This window comes from Amphiura filiformis, chromosome 1, assembly GCF_039555335.1.
Source record: "Amphiura filiformis chromosome 1, Afil_fr2py, whole genome shotgun sequence".
Taxonomy (NCBI): Eukaryota; Metazoa; Echinodermata; class Ophiuroidea; order Amphilepidida; family Amphiuridae; genus Amphiura; species Amphiura filiformis.
Genome location: NC_092628.1, coordinates 8,650,001 through 8,668,837, shown reverse-complemented (window position 1 = coordinate 8,668,837; position 18,837 = coordinate 8,650,001). Strand labels below are relative to the sequence as shown.

The following is an 18,837-nucleotide window of genomic DNA, read 5'->3' as shown; positions in this document are numbered from 1 at the left end:
GTCAGCGTTAATTGTACGCGTTGGCTTTACTCGGAAAGTTGACGCAACGACTTACATCAACTTACTGAGTAATGCCAACGAACAATTTCTATGAGTGTGGGACGCTAATGTTTACTTCTGGTCGTCGTTCGGAGGTCTGGTCCACTTCTGAAATAGCGTGTTCACACGTTCAAATTTAGCCATAACATCAACTATAAACGTTTTTACACGCATGGATGTCTCGGGGAGTAAGTATACGGTCAAGGATTATCTTTTACCGTCGTTCAATGAACGGTTATAATGTAGATATAAATACTGTTTCCTCTTGAGAAACAGATTTTAGTTAAATTTTCATTAACTTTTGTTTCATTTGGATTTACGGTATCAAAGATGAAATGAGTTCTTTATCTAATTCATTCAATTGATGGCGAGCGCGAATAATTTATTTTTTAAAGAAGTTTAGGTTTATTTGTCAGGTGCATCTACATTAGAATTACAGCTGATAACAAAGCAGCCTATAAACTGTCACCAGCAACTTACTCTTCCATTTGCAACGTAATTGAAGATCGGGAAGTCAACTATAGCAGCTTGTGTAACTGGGAAAAGTCGGAGACATAAAAAGTCTTCTACAGTATCCTGATATTGTACATCACAAGGATTGTGTCACTAGGGAGGTCCGAAGCATGGAAAGTCTACTTTAGTATCATGATATTGTACATCACAAGGATTGTGTAAACTAGGGGATTCCCAAAAAGTCATCACTCATGAAATAACTCAGGGCACATCACATCATTACGATTATTGTATAAATAATTTGCAAGCTAATCACGACAGTGCCGTTCGGTTAAAATGGACTGTTTATTGGAGCATTGTTTTACAAAAAATATCTTATTGTCACTTTAAATCTAAATATACAAAAGTATAACTGCAGAATTGCAATAGACACAATACTCATATCGTTATGATTTACATGTATGTGCAAGTTGCCGTGGATGTGGAGTAAAATATCAAGTAAGTCAAATATTTGTTGAGAGAATTGTTTAAAATCTCTGTTTATGTTGACGTCACTTAGCAACAACAAAACAAAACAGGCAGTCTCCAAACACCATGACAATGGACCTGATTCAATGACCCGAAACCATCGAGCCAATAAAGCATCGTTATTATATACTGTTTACTAGACTACTGTATATAAAGCACTCCATTGTTAATACTACTCTGTTAACAGTATTATATACAAATCATATCAACAAACGTATTCACCAAGGCCGATAATTTACGAAAAGTGATAATGGCATTGTCTACAATGAAGTTTGCGATCATTGTCTCTACTATCATGGCAACCCTCGATAGCGGCAATTGTCAAATAACGGCTATTGGCCCGGGATTTCAAGAAGCCAACTCACTACTGCGAAATGTAACGAATACATCATCTACCATTTCCCATAGCCTGCAACATTTGCAACATTCTTTGGAGAACCAAGAAGGTTTGCATGTCCTTACCAATATTTTGCTTCAGAATAGCAGTTCTACCGCAGATTACATAGCATCTATGCTACCGGAAACAATTCTGATCTTACAAAGTCAATGGAAGAAAGAGAATGAACATCGAAATAACACCATTGATGTGCTTCAAAGCCAGCTTGATGCTCAGCAAGATAATAATAATGAGACAAAGACCTACCTGCAGGATCAGCAACACACACTGACTCAGATGGCTGCAACTCAAACGCAGATGGCCGAGACGCAAACTCAGACTCTAAATAAGCTGAGTGAGATAGGCGAAACACAAACTCACATTCTAAGTCAAGTAGTAAATTTATTGCAGATGCAGAGCCAACAACTGGAAAATATAACATCTACTATGAATACTATGGTGTCTGTTCTAGAGAACCAACAAGAAGACGTTAAGGGCATTTCCCGTTCGTTACCAATTGTACTAGAACAGCAAACAACTGAAATTGAACTTTTAAACCAGCAACTGTTGACCATGAAGAATTGTTGTTTGGAAGCTACTGCCGATGATTACGAGGTCCATGTAACAAGAGCAGAAATGACCACCAAAGAAGCTGCAAGGACCACCGAAAAAGCTGCAGGTATTACACCAATAAATATCTGCCCCATAAAGACACAGTTTATTCTAGTACTCTCTCTAGAAAAATGTAATTTGAAATAAACGGTATTTTAGATTTTAATGTTAAAGCCATATTATAACATTTGCTGAGGAGGAAGCCCTTACTGATTTTTTAAAATTCATTTTTATACGATTATAGTGTACTTTATTAAACCAATATACCCTGCAAAAAATCAAGACTCTAGGTGCTGTAGTTTTGTCAAAATCCGTAATTTTGGAATAAAACGACGGAACCGGCGTTTTATTATTACGATGGAATTATTAGTCGAACGCATACACGATGTTCATAACACACAGTACATACACGGTGTGCGGGACGGTGATCTACACAACAAAGGGTCGTACCATAACATGACCGACGGAGTGGTACGTATTGGTGACATGCGCTGGTAGTAAAATCCAATTTTCTTTGCTTTGCCGTAGTTATTCGGCTCAAAAATAAAAGGGGGTATATCTGACAGTAAAAACTAACATTTTATGGCAAAGAAATGCTAATCTATTTGTATGAAAATGTTATAATATGGCTTTAAGATATAGCTAGATACATAAAACCCTCTCTTTAAGATATTTTGTTTGTGTGTTTTTGAAAACAGTTTGTATTGGTGCCATATTGTTCAAATTCTGTTCTTTCCATTTCTCGGCCCTGATTTGGTAAAACGATCTAACTTGAAATTTGGACATTTTGAGATAAATCCATATCATGGTACTGTGAGGGCGCTCTTTCCATTGGTGACATCCTAAAATCACCACCATGCCACCAAAAAATGAGATTTTTATATTTTCTAAGACATTAGATCTGTTTAATAATTTATTTTATTCAAAAGAAAAACGTCAAGTGTTCAAACTTTAAAGCTCTTTTTCTCGAAACAGCGATTTTAATTTCAAGTTAGATCATTTTACCAAATCAGGGCCTTTCTAGTCGGTTCTTCTTTTTTTTCTGAAAAACGACATTATTATTACGTTTAAGTTAAAATGCATTTGCATCTCAATTTTTAATCCAAAATTTCAATAGTAACATAACTATATTACTTCGAAAGTATAATCGAAGTTCAAACTTCATATTTATTGTGAAGAATATGCGTTTCATTGATGTTAGATTTTGACATTTTTTATTTTACATTTTTCATAACATTATGAATATATGAATATGTAATTACAGAAAAATGCTGCTGCCACCAACGATAGCTAGCGATATAGGCTACGTAAATCGCATATTTATACAAGGACTTTTTTGTCACTGTCCTCACGTCGGTGAACGGAGTTGCAAGTCCACCGCATTACATGCTCTATTATTCGTCCATGGTTAAACCTGTTAGTGATGACACTGTTAGTAGTAAACTGCGATTATGGCACCTGTTATCAGATCACAAAAAATGTTCTTTTAATAACCTAGAAAAACATATTCCAATCCATATCGTAAGTTCTTCTGTAACTGTTCATTATAACTTTATGTATACAGTAACTGGATCAACAACAGAAACACTGACTACTCTACCACCACTTGTCATACCTATTACTACTGAATCAACTAAAGGAGAAATGGTAACACAGTCTGAATCTACCAATCTGGTGACTTTATGCTTGACCACTTCTGCATCAACAACGCAAGGTATATTAAGGATTGGGCCATTTAAGTGGGTATTCTCCAAAAAGGTTTCCGAAAAATTTCTTTAAAATGAAAAATCGCAGTTTAACAAAAATTTGGGGATAATTATTCTATCATCATAATATATCTGACATCGACACCAATTTCAACATGTGTTTTGATGTCCCAAGTTCATAACTATTTAGGCTTTAATATGCTCTTTTCTTTTACAGATGGATTCGAATTCTTTATTTAGTTTTTGGGAATTGCCGGGAGAAGGTGACTTGTTTCTGAAAAAAGTGGATACCTATCGTTGATCTTACTCTCCGCGATTTTAATTTATAAGCCCTCTTATACGACAATTTGTAATGTCTTAATCACGCCATAAAGGTGATGTGTGAAAATCTCGATCATTTTAGTACCAGCAACATTTTGTTAACCCAACGAACCAGCCTCATTAATCTCCTATACTTTACTGAAGTATTGGCTAACGCCATCTAAATATGGACTTTCGCAGGATATCGCGTTGTTGCGAGAACTTGAATTTGTACTCGTATGTTCTTACCAAGAAGAATAATTACTTATCCCTAAAATCTCATATAGTCTGCATACGAAGGTCGGTCAGCATGTAATGAAAGCTGGCCTGTGACCCAATATATTAAATATTTTGATGGACTTTGTTAATGATCACATGTACTGTAAGACTGTACCTTTGACTGTCTGTATGAATGATACCATATAGACCCACTTGATTGAATAACAACATAATCAATAATCAATAATTTGACAGACTAGGGACACTGCCAAATCACGCAAAAAGGCGGCGGGCCTTTTAAATTACAGTGAAGGCACGTGTTTAAAACGTCAGAGAATAGCAAAAGTACATGATGCATATGGCTGGTTTTGGACTGGTCCTTACAGCTTTATATTGCTAAGCAGTTTGCTACAAATACTGATTATTACGTGCATTGTGAAATCTTTTAAAACACACAGGGATGATTTGCCTATAAAAAGTGCAATATATACCAGATTAATATAAGCGATATTATACCAATCTTTAAGTAGAATTACGCTGTTCGTAATTAAGGTGCAGGTGTGTAAATAGCAAAGGTTTGTAAATACAAATGCAGACTAGATCTAGCTATAGATCTGAACCTAGTTGTAGCCGTTATGCAGAAATGACCCCTGAATGACCTTTGACCCATATTAGGAATTAAACTTGTGTGCATCAGCTAAGGTCAATGTATACGTAAATCGCAACTCTGTAATACTTAATTTGCATTAGCATTTTAAGGTATTTTGTGAATGACTGGAAGTGACCCCTAAATGATCCTTGACCCCAAATTAGATGATAACTGGGTCATAAATATTTTTAACATGTTTAACATGTCTTAAGGATCATTCCTCGATTGGATCAATTTTAATATTTGACCTTAACGCGTAAAACGCGTAAAAAGGGTAGTTTTTCGTGGGTAGGCACGATACGCGCGTATCGTGTTTAGGGTGTCAAAAACATGAAAAATTGCAAAAAGGGTAGCAAAATTGCAATTGCTAATACCATACGCGGAAATGAAATTTAGGGTATGAAATTTGATGCAAGGAATGAAATCCCTGTTTAGGGTGTTAAACCAGGCGCTTAAGGTATCGTTTTAACCAAGGGTTAAATCCTTGTTTAGGGTGCTTTTCAAAAGTTGATTATCGCGGATGGTGTACAGGCCACAATGGGAGTGAACCCCCGGGCCCCCGTTGTGGGAGCACGTGTGGCCGAGTAGATAACTGAGGCGCCCGACTCATAATCCATAGGTTGCAAGTTCGAGCCCCGCTCGTGCCAACGTGTTGTGTCCTTGGGCAAGGCACTTTATCCTCATTGCCTACTGGGGGATGGGGTTGGGTTGGGTTGGATGTTTGTATAGTTGTTTGTTTCAGTGTTGCAATATTGGCGCTGATTAAGCTGCTGCCTGCTAATTGCATTGTGTCTGTTTAGGTGTGTTTAATGTCCAATTCTAGCTATTTGACCTGCGGGTACCATTAGAGTTTGAAATAAAACCTTCCTTTTTTAAATGACCTTTGATCCCAAATTAGAGATTAATTTTGTTTACCAGCGAAGGTCATTGCATGTGTACAAGTTTCAACTCTGAGCCATGAAATTTGTGGAAGGAGTAGAATATTAAGTAAGTTACTTTAATATTGATTAAAGTACATATTGATACAAAATTTTTACAAATGCATGTGTCAACCCAAATATCTCAGCTCACATCACTTTTCAGAATTTCATAAAATGACAGCTGGGGGAGGGGTGTAGATAAATGTTAGCACTATATAATCAGCAGTGGCGCAGCGCGCAGCGTGGGTCACCATACTTATGGTGGGGGCACCGGGTCTGATTGGGGGGGTAGAAGCCGTTTTTTTGGCAATTTTCCTATGGGATTTTTAAAATTTTGACCCCCTTCGTGCCCCTATGACGCTACGCCACTGATAAGATTTCACACCACCAAATAGTATATATGGTTGTGCGCCCTTGAATTTCACTTCTCAGAAAAACCCATTGATTCTGAATTTAAGCATTAAAATGAGCAGAAATTTGCATAATTTTAGCCAAATTTGGATTGGTCATGATTAGTAATATTAATTCCTGCAAGTGTACCACAGATGGGAGAGATCGAATAACTTTTAATGATTTTAAGCAGCCTTTTCTTTACAGAAACACCGGCATGGTTTTGCCTGAAAATAGGAAATTCCCAGACATCGTAGACTTTGAGGGCCAGTCGTAAAAAATAATGACGGTCAACCTATATTTTTTCCCAGCCAGAGGGATCAGGCAAGGGCTGATTTCAACCATCATAGCTGTCGCTTAAAACTGAGTCGCTCCTGTGAAGAAAAAATGACGTTTTCTTAAGGCAAATTTAGCACATATCTCTATGGGACTCTGATTTGGTGGTGTGAGATCATAAGCAACTTTTTCCAAAACTGTCACTATAATGGGACTCCTCTGGTATCATCAGAAAACACTGTTTAGCATATTACATTACGCCGATTATTGTGTGGGTTTTGAATGTCTTTTCATAAGTTTTCTGTTCTACATAATGCTTTCATGTTTCTGCTTTTTCAATTGATTAGCAATATGACACTTTTACAATCACTCTGTTACCGCAATGAATTTTTAAAGAACAAGTGTAAGTTTAAATATTGATGTTAAACGTGATAAAAGGTATCAGTAAACTTGGACGGTGGCGCATTTTAAGTTCTTCCAACAACCTAGAAGAAATCCAAATCTATACAGCCTGTCTAAAAAAAAATTGTGCAGTTGAAAAGCGCCCTCTATGGCAATTAGAAAATACCGTTGTGACATGATGCCTACATCAACGTCAAGAGCGTAATCTTAGCTCTCAGATGCTGTTTGTTCTGTTTAATTTACTTTTTTTAATCTCGAGATATGTTTAGTTAACCACGATAGGGTAAAATCACAATTGTGCCACTTTTACTAGGGAAGAGGGCTACACAAGTAGGCCCTAGATCAATGATGATAGCTGATGTTGATGTGTCTAATGCACTCCCCCTTCAGGGCTTGTGCATAAGACGCATCAACCTCTGCGCGCATGCATTATTTTGTCTAATTTCTCTCCCAACAAATAATACGCGTTCATTAACCTATAAGTTTACAATTTTTGTTGTCTTTTAACATGTCTTGAGTGACAAAGAATGAACAGTATTAATCATGATAAAATCATTGACATGCACATGTATTTACTTTTACAGCAGAATGTGAAATATCTATTTCTCTTTTAAAACCTGTTTTAAGTGGAAAAAGAGAATCATATAATACATGTATCATGATAAAACAGTACAATTTTTATTGTTGTATACTAGTAATTGATGCGTTCTTTTGATTTCACGAAGGAACTGATTTGATTTACATGTACTAGTACATTCCTCTTGATCTTCCCTAGTAAAAGTGGCACAATTGTAATTTTACCCTTTCGTTGTTAACTAAATATATCTCGAGATTAAAACAAGTAAATTGAACAGAACAAACGGCATTTGAGAGCTAAGACTACGCCCTTGACGTTGATATAAGCATCATGTCACAACGGTATTTTCTAATTGCCATAGAGGGCGCTTTTTACTTGCACAATTTTTTGAGACAGGCTGTATAGTAAGTTGTGACAGAATATTCAGAATTTGTATTCCTCCTAGGCTATTATCCAAATCAATAATCTCCTTGTATTGGTTTTTATCGACAGGAAATGGAGCAACAACAGAGATTCTGACGACTATGACACAACTAACAAATCTTACAAATCCTACCGAATCACCCCGTACGTAACAAAATTATTTTCTTATACTTATAAACACATAACATTTTCAGCATCATTCGCAAAAGGTTCGAAAAGTATGACAGAAAACTTTTATTCAATGTCGGGTTATATAAAGGGTAAATCGTTTTCATAACATTAAAAAACGTTTTTGATAACTTACTGCAAATATAATAATGTTATTTAAGTGTTGACAAAATATTTGGCAAAAAATATTTGCAAAAAATATTTTGCAATAGCATTTTGAAAACATTTAAAATTGTTTTTGTAGTGTGTTTTCATACAAAACGTTTTAAAACGTTTCCATGAAAAGTACATCAATGCAAACTAAAGATAACCATGGTTACGTAACATATGTATTTTCTACTCATTCATGTGGGAAGATTTTTCTGATCAAGAGTATGCAGAGAATGATTGATTTATTGACCAAAGAGGTATTTTTGTTGTTTATTTTCTTTTTATCTTTACAAAAATACTAAATTGTGGTATTTTCCTCGAGTCGGTAATTTAGATATCGTTTTTTTATTTTATTGTAGCTCTAAATGTAATAACGAGAAGTATATAAAGGTATACATTTTCAAAAAAGAAATAATTAATTGTGTTTTCAACTGATTGAGTGTCCCAGGTTAAAAAAGAAATAAAACAAACAAGCAAACCTACGAGTGCTCTCTGCTGATTGGTTACAAGACTATTATGATTTATTGAGCCAATCAGCAGCATGGTAAGAATAGGGGTAGTATTGAGCTAAATATTTAGATTTTAGAAGCTGTATTTTAATTGGTCACTCGGATGAATATATCACATAATTAACCAATCAGCAAATTAAAGGGGTTAACACTGTAGGAAATCTGCCATATTGAATTATTGTCACTCATGAAGACAAAATAAGTGTTTCTATAACTTTTTAAGTTACCAATTAACTTTTTAATGAACATGTTGTATCGTTCTAAATTGCCTATTTCTTTTCAGGAGCATTTTCACAATCTAAGGAGGTCAAAATCAAACAGGGCTTGAAATCAAAATTCATTATTATACCTAATTAATTATTCAAATATCTTAATTAATTGCTAATTAACTGCTTAAAACACGCTCAGTAGCCGGTTAAGTCACAAATAATCATAACAACCCAGAAACAGTACAAATTATCTCTTCATTTGACACTTTCGGACATCTCTTTTGATGTATTCCACAAGTTAATGAAGAATGCGGCCGGAAATTTGATTAATAATGGGTTTATTACTTAGAAAATCAAAATTGCAAATGAGAAACATGAAGTAATGACTCAGGCAGCTTTGTTATGAGGGTGACGACATGTAACTCTGTAAATCGACTGTTTTACATAGAAGTCTATGGAAAACGACATGGAGTGACCAATAAACCAGCTTGTTAGTCTAATTAATTAATTGAAATTACACACACTACTTAAGTATCTAATTGCTATATGATTACTATCAACCATGGTACTAAATAATCATGGATATCAGTTTGTAAATTAACATAAAAGGGGAAAACAACCATGTCATCAAACTGTGCTGGACTCTTTCCATAGAGTTTGTATGGCTCTGTGTCCACACCTCCTCCAACCAAAGACTTTTAAGTAAAAATTAAAATTAGCTTAATTAGTCATAAAATAAATTAGCAACAGTGTATAGACCTAAATTTGGTATTAGACCTAAATTTGGAATCAAATTTGAAAGGAATAACCATGAATTCCATTGAGAAAAAATGTCACAACTCCAACCTATTGGGGTACCCAACTTGAGACGCATGCCCGTATATATTTCATGTTTAAATGGCCTATGGTTTTCTGGAGGTCATAGGTCAAAAACTATGGGTCACAAAAATATGTCACTGTTAACTTTTTAAAATTCAAGCATCCAACTCTATACATTGATATACATTTCTTGACAAATAAATAAATTTTCACACCAAAAACAATAACGTATTTTGGGTAAAAGATAATAAAAAGCATGAAAAAGCATGTTTTTACCCAAAGTTTGCCTCAATATGGTATGATGGAATATGTTTGTTCACAGATTTAAATTATTCATATGTCTTCTATTATTCAGAGCAAAAATTAAGATTGCAGTCAATTTTCTTTTGAAGTTATGGCTCTTTAATATTTGATATTCTCAGTCCAAATCACTTTTCAGAATTGCCAGCCGGGTTAAACAGATAGAAAGACTCTAAAGATTAATTCTAACCCGGTTGACACCTTTGTCCAAAACTGATGCACGGGATCCTATGTATCCACAAAGTGGCCTCTCTACTTACTATCAATCCCAATCCCGTATATAAACATCTGACGATCGCCTTTTGGTGTATAACTCAGAGTAACGACTCTTATTCCGGAAGGTCTATACTTTGAATTTAGATTTTAACCTGTTAGCACGTTAGCTTAGATGGATAAAATACAAGTCCTCTTTAAAGACCTTTTTCGTTTATGAATACATATCGTTCACATGTTGCCTCTTCCATTTTTAATCAATTCTTTATTCTGAAAAGTGACATTGGTATAAAACAAATTAGGTTGAAATGTTTTACCTCAACTAATGTATCAACACCGCCATCAGCCGTGCAAAATGGATCACGGGTGTCTGGCAAGGTCTTAGGTACCATTCTAAGCCTGACATGACCAATGATCCATCGGGCATTCTTTTCGCAGTTATTTCAGCATTATGATTCATAAGGTTACATTGGTTTTGCATTGTCGTGTGAAGAAACCAGCTTTACTTTGTTGCATCTGTCTGTTGTATACGATATTTCTGATCATGGGGTGCGAGTTGAGCGCAGATTTATACGCTAGCGTCATTGACTTAATTACGTAATCGCAGCTACACAGAATTATATTGGTGGCGCTTTAGGAATTATACAAGGTGCCCTGAAGGTGCAGTTTCTAAAAGACCGATCACTCCTGAGACTTTGCCGCAATGGCCGCAGGAAGCATGCATCTCGGTTACGAACAGAATGGTTGAGGTCAACGCGCCTGTTACCAGAAAAATTGTGAATAGACTGGGTAGTACAGGTTTTTGCGCAAGATGACCAATAAGAAAGCCGATACTTCTGCAAAGACATCGGCATGCTCGCTTACGATAGTCACAGAGACACAGGAATTTGACAGTAGGCCACTGGCGTAATGTGATCTTCAGTGAAGAGGCTCGGTTCCTTATATACAAACAAGATGGCCGATTCTAGGTCCGAAGACAGGTTGTTCAAGTCCTGCTTGAGGATTGTATCCTGCCGAGAGTCCAGCGAAGGGTGGTGGAATCACTGTATGGGGAGCATTTCACAGTAGGTTGAAATCACACCTCTACTTGCAAGGAGGACACATGAACCAGGACCAATATCTACATGTTTTTGATACAATTATGCTTCCGTTTGCAAGATGAGACTTTGGGAACAATTTCGTGATCCAAGATGACAACGCCACGGCACACAGAGCCCGACGCGTGAGGAATTCCTTGAAAATGAGAATGTAGAACACCTGAACTTATGGACAGAGGTTACATGCATCAACCAAGCACCCTGCAGGAACTTAGACACGCCCTTATTGCTTGCTGGCAAGATAATCCACAAGGAACCTTGGCAAATCTGCTCGAGAGAAAACCACGTCGAGTACGTGACCTTGAGCTAGCATGGGGCGGACAAACCAAATATAGAATTGTGTTTTCTCAAGCAAGAGACTTATCTGAACATGTCACAGTGAGAGTTATGTTTTTGTTTAAACAATAAAGTTTGCTAGTGGCTTTAATCTCATTTTGTGATACAAATAGACCGCCAAAAAGTGTTGCAATTGTGTGATCCTTTCATTGTAATGCGCTTCCTCAGGTAATCATTTGCTTATTGACAAACTGTGGGGTGTAAACATCAAAAGACAATTGTACCTTTCAATTAAATTCAACTTTTGTCCATGATCGACTGTATTACTGATGTTATTCGATTTTGACCAAAATTTTGATATAAAAGTATACCATTGTATAGACTACTCCATAGTCCACTTGTCCATTGTGCATACTCTGGTTATTGCATTTAAGCTTAAAACTCTGATTTAATTAATTTGTGCACAATTGATAGATTTTCACAACTGATCTTTTCAGTCACCATACCCCCTCTGTTTGTTAGCTTCCCAAGTGGACTACTGACTTTGGATTGCGGTTTGCATGCTTAAGACGGACTTTACCGTAATATCACCAATTTAAACGCACGCACAAAGATGGGAAGTACAAGCATGGTACAAGACGCGCTCATGGAGTTAAATGTTCCCGCCAACACAAAGGCCGCATAGTTGTGTACCATGTAAAAATAAAAATACAAACAAATTGTCAAATTCAACAGAACGTCCCGGATATAAGGGACCTATATTTTTATATTGAGTACTATACTCAAAGGGGTGATCTTTACACTACACATTATGCTACCAATCATGGGGTTGCCAGTTCTGTTGTCAATGATAAACCGCTAAATCGAAGGCTATTTTGGCGGATTTTTAAAAGTGGTCATTTTTGCCTGACTTTGATGGCATATAACAGCTACGATGGTGAGTCAGTTACAATAATAATATGATATTATGTACATTGGTCCTTGGTGAACCCCTATATGAATTTGCAACTTGGGCAACTTAAGTATGCAGTTACAGTGTTGCCAAATATATTGACTATTTTGAAAAATGTGGTTTGTAGTACAAGGCTAAACATTAACTTAAATCTTTAAGATTACTTATTTATTTCCCTTTACAGACTTTGAAAAAACGATTCTAGAGGTCCTACATACAAAACAACAAACAAGAGAAATGGGTTCTAGGAAATAGTAAGAACACCGAAATGGTTCTTTCTGGCCTTTAGGCCTACAGAACCTTTTTAATGTATGGAATTGTTCTTTCTGACCATTGCGCAACCCATATTAATTATTCATAGAACCTTTTGAGGTTATATATACAGGACAACTTAAGAACCTTTTTAGGTTCTACTTTGAACCTGTTTCTAACAGTTAAGATTTAGAGAGTATCCAAATAATTTTAAGATATCAGTGTTGCCAATGTGAAATTAGTAATTTTGCATCATTCACTCCATAAGACCTACCGACTTGATTTTGTTATGTGCGCCCCAAAATATTCCATAATATTCATTAAAAGTTATGTATTTTGCCATCAAACATTAATTTTTACTTGTTTTGATATTTATCTCCATTTGTTTGTGCATGGAATATTCTAGAAGGTTAATGATTAAAGTGATCAAGAAATTCATATATCTAGTACATGTAATGTGGAGAAAGTTCTAGCAACAATTAGATCATACTCTACCACTGTAGTAAAGTGCTGGCACTGTGCCAAAAATCAGTGTACAGTGTCTGATTGGTTTGTGTTGAGGTAATGTGCTATTTTTAGAACTATGTGTACAGAGTAATTGATCTGATTGGCTTGTGGTGATTTCATGCACTATTTTGGGAATTGAGGTAATGTAATATGCCATATATGGGATGATTAAATGCTGTAATTTATGTAGATTATTCTAGAATAGGTAGAAGTTAGATAAAAGCCTGGAGGTTGAATGATCGAGGCAGCAGTCTTGAGGTGTAAGAGGAAACTCTGTGAAACTTATGTTAGCCAGTATTGGTACAAAGTTACCATTGAAGTCTTCAAACTTCGGTTCGCGGTTCTTGTGTGTGTGTGTTGGAGAGAATTCTTTACGCCAAAGGCGGTAGTGAAAGCCAATAGTGCTTTATTGTTTGTCGACTGAAAGAAGTGACAGACTGAAGTATCTCCATCACCGAACTGGGATATTTTGCTGGACTAACATAGAGTGTTATCTGTCTGTCAAGTGGAGCAGGCAGCTTGCTCAGGAGATCTCCGAGAGAGAAGCTTAAGGTCAACATAGAAGACCATTTGGAGAACACTAGCAGAGTAGCTAGGGTAGTGGAAGTATAGTCATCAGGACTTTGGACTGAGATTGTGGTACAATGGCAACTGCGTACACAATATTACAAAAAAAGTGCGTCACATAGTGGCGTAGCTTTGTTACAAAATCTGACCTATTTTCCATCCGATAGAAGGAAAAAAGAAAAGGCCATGCCATATCCCGTCTGACACTATAGTTTGAAGACAGGCTACGCCTCGGTCAGTGGACTTTCGCGGTTGGTGGGGTGGGGCATTCAGAGTCTATGGGTAGACATTGTACTGCAGTTTATACTGTGGCCCTGTGATGTTCGTGACCAAGGGATAGTGGTCCAACTTCTGAGCACAGATATGTTGGTGACTTATGTAGCTTGCATAGCGATATTCGACAAGCTTCTGTAAATTGTACTCGTGGTGGTATGAATTTTTGATAGAATGGTTTTAGCAGGCAGAGATTGGCCTTTTTCTATACATCTACTTTGCTAGTCACTTGCCTGGGTTTATTTTATCCGGGGATCACTGGATCTTCTAAAGGTACTGCGAGGGCTCTGATCAAGAGCTAATGGTGGCGTATAATATACTATGCACTAGTATACTATATATGTTTACGGAAAAGTGCAACATATAATGGCGTGATGCAGTTTTCGGTAAGCATATTAAAATGTGTATTTTTCTTTATTAACATTTTCTTACCATTCCATACGCCAATTTAATTCAAGTACTATTATTACTTACTTTTCATCTTTTTGTCCTTGGCGTAATTGAAGAGAACGATATATAAACCCATAATACCAAAAATTGCAAAATTACCAAAAACACGATACGTCACTATGTGATGATCCCGACGAATTGCGATATAAATGGAATGATGTGTTCGTTCCATTCATTAGCATGAATAGCTAAAAACAAAATGTGTCCGTTGGAAATTACAATCATACTAAATGTTACGTAAAGAGTTTCGTAAAAGGTTAGAGGGTGTTGAAATAAGGTACCGCTAGGATGTACCTCATTTCCTATCATATATACTGTACCGCTTGTCTTGAGTCAGTGAAATTTCAATGTAGTAATTGGATTCCTTGCCCCAATAATATACATAACTTTTGTTACCAGTGTGTTATTATTTTTTGAGAAATATGCAAAAATAGTCACAAATTTACCACAGAGGTGTAGTACCCCCTTAACGCGTTGACGTCACTGCCACATCAGCTTGTACTTTCCGAGCATGATCAATTTTGTTTGATTAACTTGCTTATAAGCGCAGCGTGGCAAACTGGTTAAGGTCTTTGCCTCGTGGCACACTGGTTAAGGTCTTTGCCTGGTGGCACATTGGTTAAGGTTTTTGCCTTTGGTGCGAGAGGTCCCGGGTTCAATTCCCCGCAGGACCAAAAAAATCTTACGCGCTCTCCCCGTGGCTCATCTGGTAAAGGCGGGGCAGATGACCCATGATAAAAGACCTCGTTACAGTCGGTTCCGATCAGAATAATAATCCCGATTGTTGGCTACACTTGACTGTTCTGTAAAAGTTGCCCCGACCAGCTATCTACGGCGACTCCCTTCATTCACCAGGTCACTTGTGCCTGGCCGAAGCGTTATCTCCTACATTTCAGCTGTTGATGCCTAGATATGCTTGACATAAAAAAGCTCTTATATTTCCAACATTATCCATCTCACCAATATTATGACGTAAATATTCTTGGTAGCCGAAAAGGGCCATCTCAAATCCAAGTCAGTCAGTGAGTTGGTCAGTCATGCCAATTACCTGATTCAAACGTGGTCGCAAGATCACAAATGGCTGCATGTGTACATATGTTCCTTTAAATTTCTTTTTGTTTTGTATGCATATTTTGCTCCCGTTAGATGTAAGCGATTGTCGGTTGATACCATGCTTTAATCACGGACGATGTGTGAGTGTTGGTAACCAGTACAGGTGTATTTGCCGACAGGGATGGTCTGGAACTAGATGTGAAACAAGTAAGACAAATGAAACCCTAGGCAACATTCATGATCATCTTATTCTTTCTAAACTTGAAATTCAAGGTGCTTAAAGCCTTTGTGGCATAAGAGGCAGCTATCGTCGTCTAATTATGACAATAGGTAGCTATAAAAGCTCAAACGTTCAGCCTTCCCTGTGTAATTACTTAATAGTAATAGTGGAATACCTTGGTTAGACTTTTTCAATTTCAGGAAATGCTTGTGGAAGTTATACCTAGTCCTTTTATGTAATTTATTTGCAATACGAACTTCGAAGGGGTAGGTCCTTGCAACCCCCTTATTAAAAATAATATGCCGTTATACATGTATTTAGTAATGGGCCTTTCCTATCCAATGTTACCAAAATAAGTACACAATGTTACCATTGACTTTATCTCAGTTGATCTTAGTTACAGTTCCGCTTCTGATTCCATCTCTCATGAAGTTCTTTTGGCAAAGCTGCATCGCACTTATGGTTTTAGGATTCCATTTTTACTTAAGTACAAACCTAAGGCCAAGACCGATAGGGTCCCTCTAGTCGTGACCTACAATCCTGCTTTCCAACAGATTAACAAGATCATATCCAAACACATGCATATCCTCCACTCCGACGATGTTTTGAAGCAAATCTTCTCTTCTCCTCCTTTACTTGCCTTCCGCCGTTCAAGAAACATACGTGACCTTCTTGTCACTGCCAAACTCAACCGTTCCCACACTGTAGATAGTCCCGGATGTACCAAATGTCCCTCACGGAAGTGCAGAATCCAAGAAATTTGTCAGTTCAGTCACTCAAGAAACATTTCCCATCACATCACACATTCACTGCAGAATTTTTTCAAAGAAACACCTCGGGAAGGACCCGTCAACCAAAATCCCTTGGATAACTTTTAAGTATTAAAATACGTGTATTATTATGTTCCACTAAGGGGTAAGGGGGAGCCTGTTTGACTGTCAATATTTCGTAGAAATATGTCTAGCATTTCCAGAAGATATCATGGGAAGCTGCAATTAGACCAAATGGCATTTACTGACCCAGTGAATTATATATAGAAAAAACCCTAATTTTCTGCACAATATTATATTCTATAAAAAACAGGCTTTTGGTTAAAAATCTTATGTAAAACTTGACCGTAACCCATCAAGTTTGGTATCATCATATGGGTAAACTATTCCCTTTCACCTGACACTATCCAAACTACATTGACAGGTTACTAGGGTGATGGGTGATCAAAATATTGTTTACATATCAAAACAGCGGCCATATTGGATGTGAAGGTTATCGCCACAATATTTCAAATAAATATAAAAGCTGATCAATAAATGTGTCAGATAATACCACACACATCATGCACACAGAATGACACAGATGGTTCTTCTTTTAAAGCCATATTATAACATTTTCATACAAAATAGATTAGCATTTCTCTGCCATAAAATGTTAGTTTTTACCGTCAGATATATCCCCTTTTATTTTTGAGCCGAACAACTACGGCAAAGCAAAGAAAATTGAATTTACTACCAGCGCATATGTCGCCAATACGTACCACTCCTTCGGGCATGTTATGGTACGACCCTTTGTTGTGTAGATCACCGTCCCGCACACCGTGTACGTACTGTGTGTTATGAACATCGTGTATACGTTCGACTAATAATTCCATCGTAATAATAAAACGCCGGTTTCATCGTTTTATTCTACAGCACCTAGAGTCTTGATTTTTGCAGTTTTTATTTGTTTAATAAAGTACAATATAATCGTGTAAAAATAATTGTGAAAAATCAGTGAGGGCGTCCTCATCAGCAAATGTTATAATATGGCTTTAACCAAATAGTTAATCTTTTTTGTAGAAAACATTTTGCATTTCCTCCTTTCGTAAATATTCTAAACTCTTGAAAATAATTCAGAGTATTTGTTTACTTATTTCAACAGGGCCGGACACAACATAGAGGACTTCAATATGCCCAAAGGACATTATTTTAATAGAACAATAGAATATAAATATTGTATCTTTTTATTTACAATTAATTTTATTTATCAACGGTCACTAACAGATAATCAAATATTTTTTACAAATATTTTTCTTCAAGTGTAAAATTTTCTTCGTAATTAAGGGATCTAAAATGAGCGTTTATTGCGTTTCGACAGTATTTTTTGTGGGACATGAGAGCACCTCAGACCTATCGAATTGCATTCTGAATACTAAGCATGTCTTTCTGATATCAAATAATTTTAATTTTTGAAAATCACAATATAATACAAATTTTATGACAAATTATAAAATATGATATTTTTCAAATTTTTGATATATAACAGTCCTCGAAGTAAATTATATAAATCTAATGACATATTCTTAAAGTGTAGGTAGCAAGGAGGAAAAGCCGACGGTCAATTGAAAATTTTGACCTTTCATATTGAAGATATGGATTTTTCCCAAAAAGACCTAATATTTTTTTGGTGTTTTGGGAAAAAAAATCCACATCTTCAATACGAAAGGTCAAAATTTTCAATTGATCGTCGGCTTTTCATCCCACCTACATACACTTTAAGTATAAATCATCAGATTTATAAAGTTTACTTCAAGAACTGTTAAATATCAAAAATATCAATTTTTAATGATTTGCCATAAAATGTGTATTACATTGCAAATGTCAAAAAATCAAAATTATTTGATATCAGAAGGACATTCTTCGTATTCAGATTGCAATTCGATATGTCTGATGTGCTCTAATGTCCCACAATAAATACTGTCCAAACGTTCATACCCCAGCCCTTAAGTTACCCGGATAACGTAAAATAACGTTGCATTACAAAAGGTACAAAGTAAACTAAATACCAAAGGTATATTTTAAAACTGGTCAACAACACTCACTTTTTGAACCGACTGACTGATGATTCTCCAGTGTTTTTAGATGTTGTTGACAATGTCCTTTTTGTCCTTTGTGACGGTGTTTCTAGAAGAGAATCATA

General features: G+C 36.2%; 1 protein-coding gene and 1 long non-coding RNA gene across 2 annotated transcripts; both read left to right on the top strand.

Annotated features, from left to right (window-relative positions):
• Positions 1-1,179: 1,179 nt before the first annotated feature.
• LOC140155272 (uncharacterized) lies at positions 1,180-3,954 on the top strand. Its single transcript, XM_072178041.1, has 3 exons — positions 1,180-2,075; positions 3,573-3,722; positions 3,932-3,954. The coding sequence occupies exons 1-3, from the start codon at positions 1,271-1,273 to the stop codon at positions 3,952-3,954; spliced, it is 978 nt and encodes a 325-aa protein (XP_072034142.1). The 5' UTR covers positions 1,180-1,270.
• Positions 3,955-7,992: 4,038 nt separating this feature from the next.
• On the top strand, positions 7,993-17,975 carry LOC140147361 (uncharacterized). Its single transcript, XR_011858353.1, has 3 exons — positions 7,993-8,014; positions 15,759-15,872; positions 17,800-17,975. It is a non-coding gene; the product is annotated as an uncharacterized lncRNA (long non-coding RNA).
• The last annotated feature ends 862 nt before the right edge of the window (positions 17,976-18,837 follow it).

Coding starts and splice junctions, on each gene's coding strand:
- LOC140155272 (XM_072178041.1), top strand. CDS start 1,271: ATGGCATTGTCTACAATGAAGTTTGCGATCATTGTCTCTACTATCATG. Junction 2,076..3,572: donor GACCACCGAAAAAGCTGCAG/GTATTACACCAA, acceptor TTATGTATACAG/TAACTGGATCAACAACAGAA. Junction 3,723..3,931: donor TTCTGCATCAACAACGCAAG/GTATATTAAGGA, acceptor TTTCTTTTACAG/ATGGATTCGAATTCTTTATT.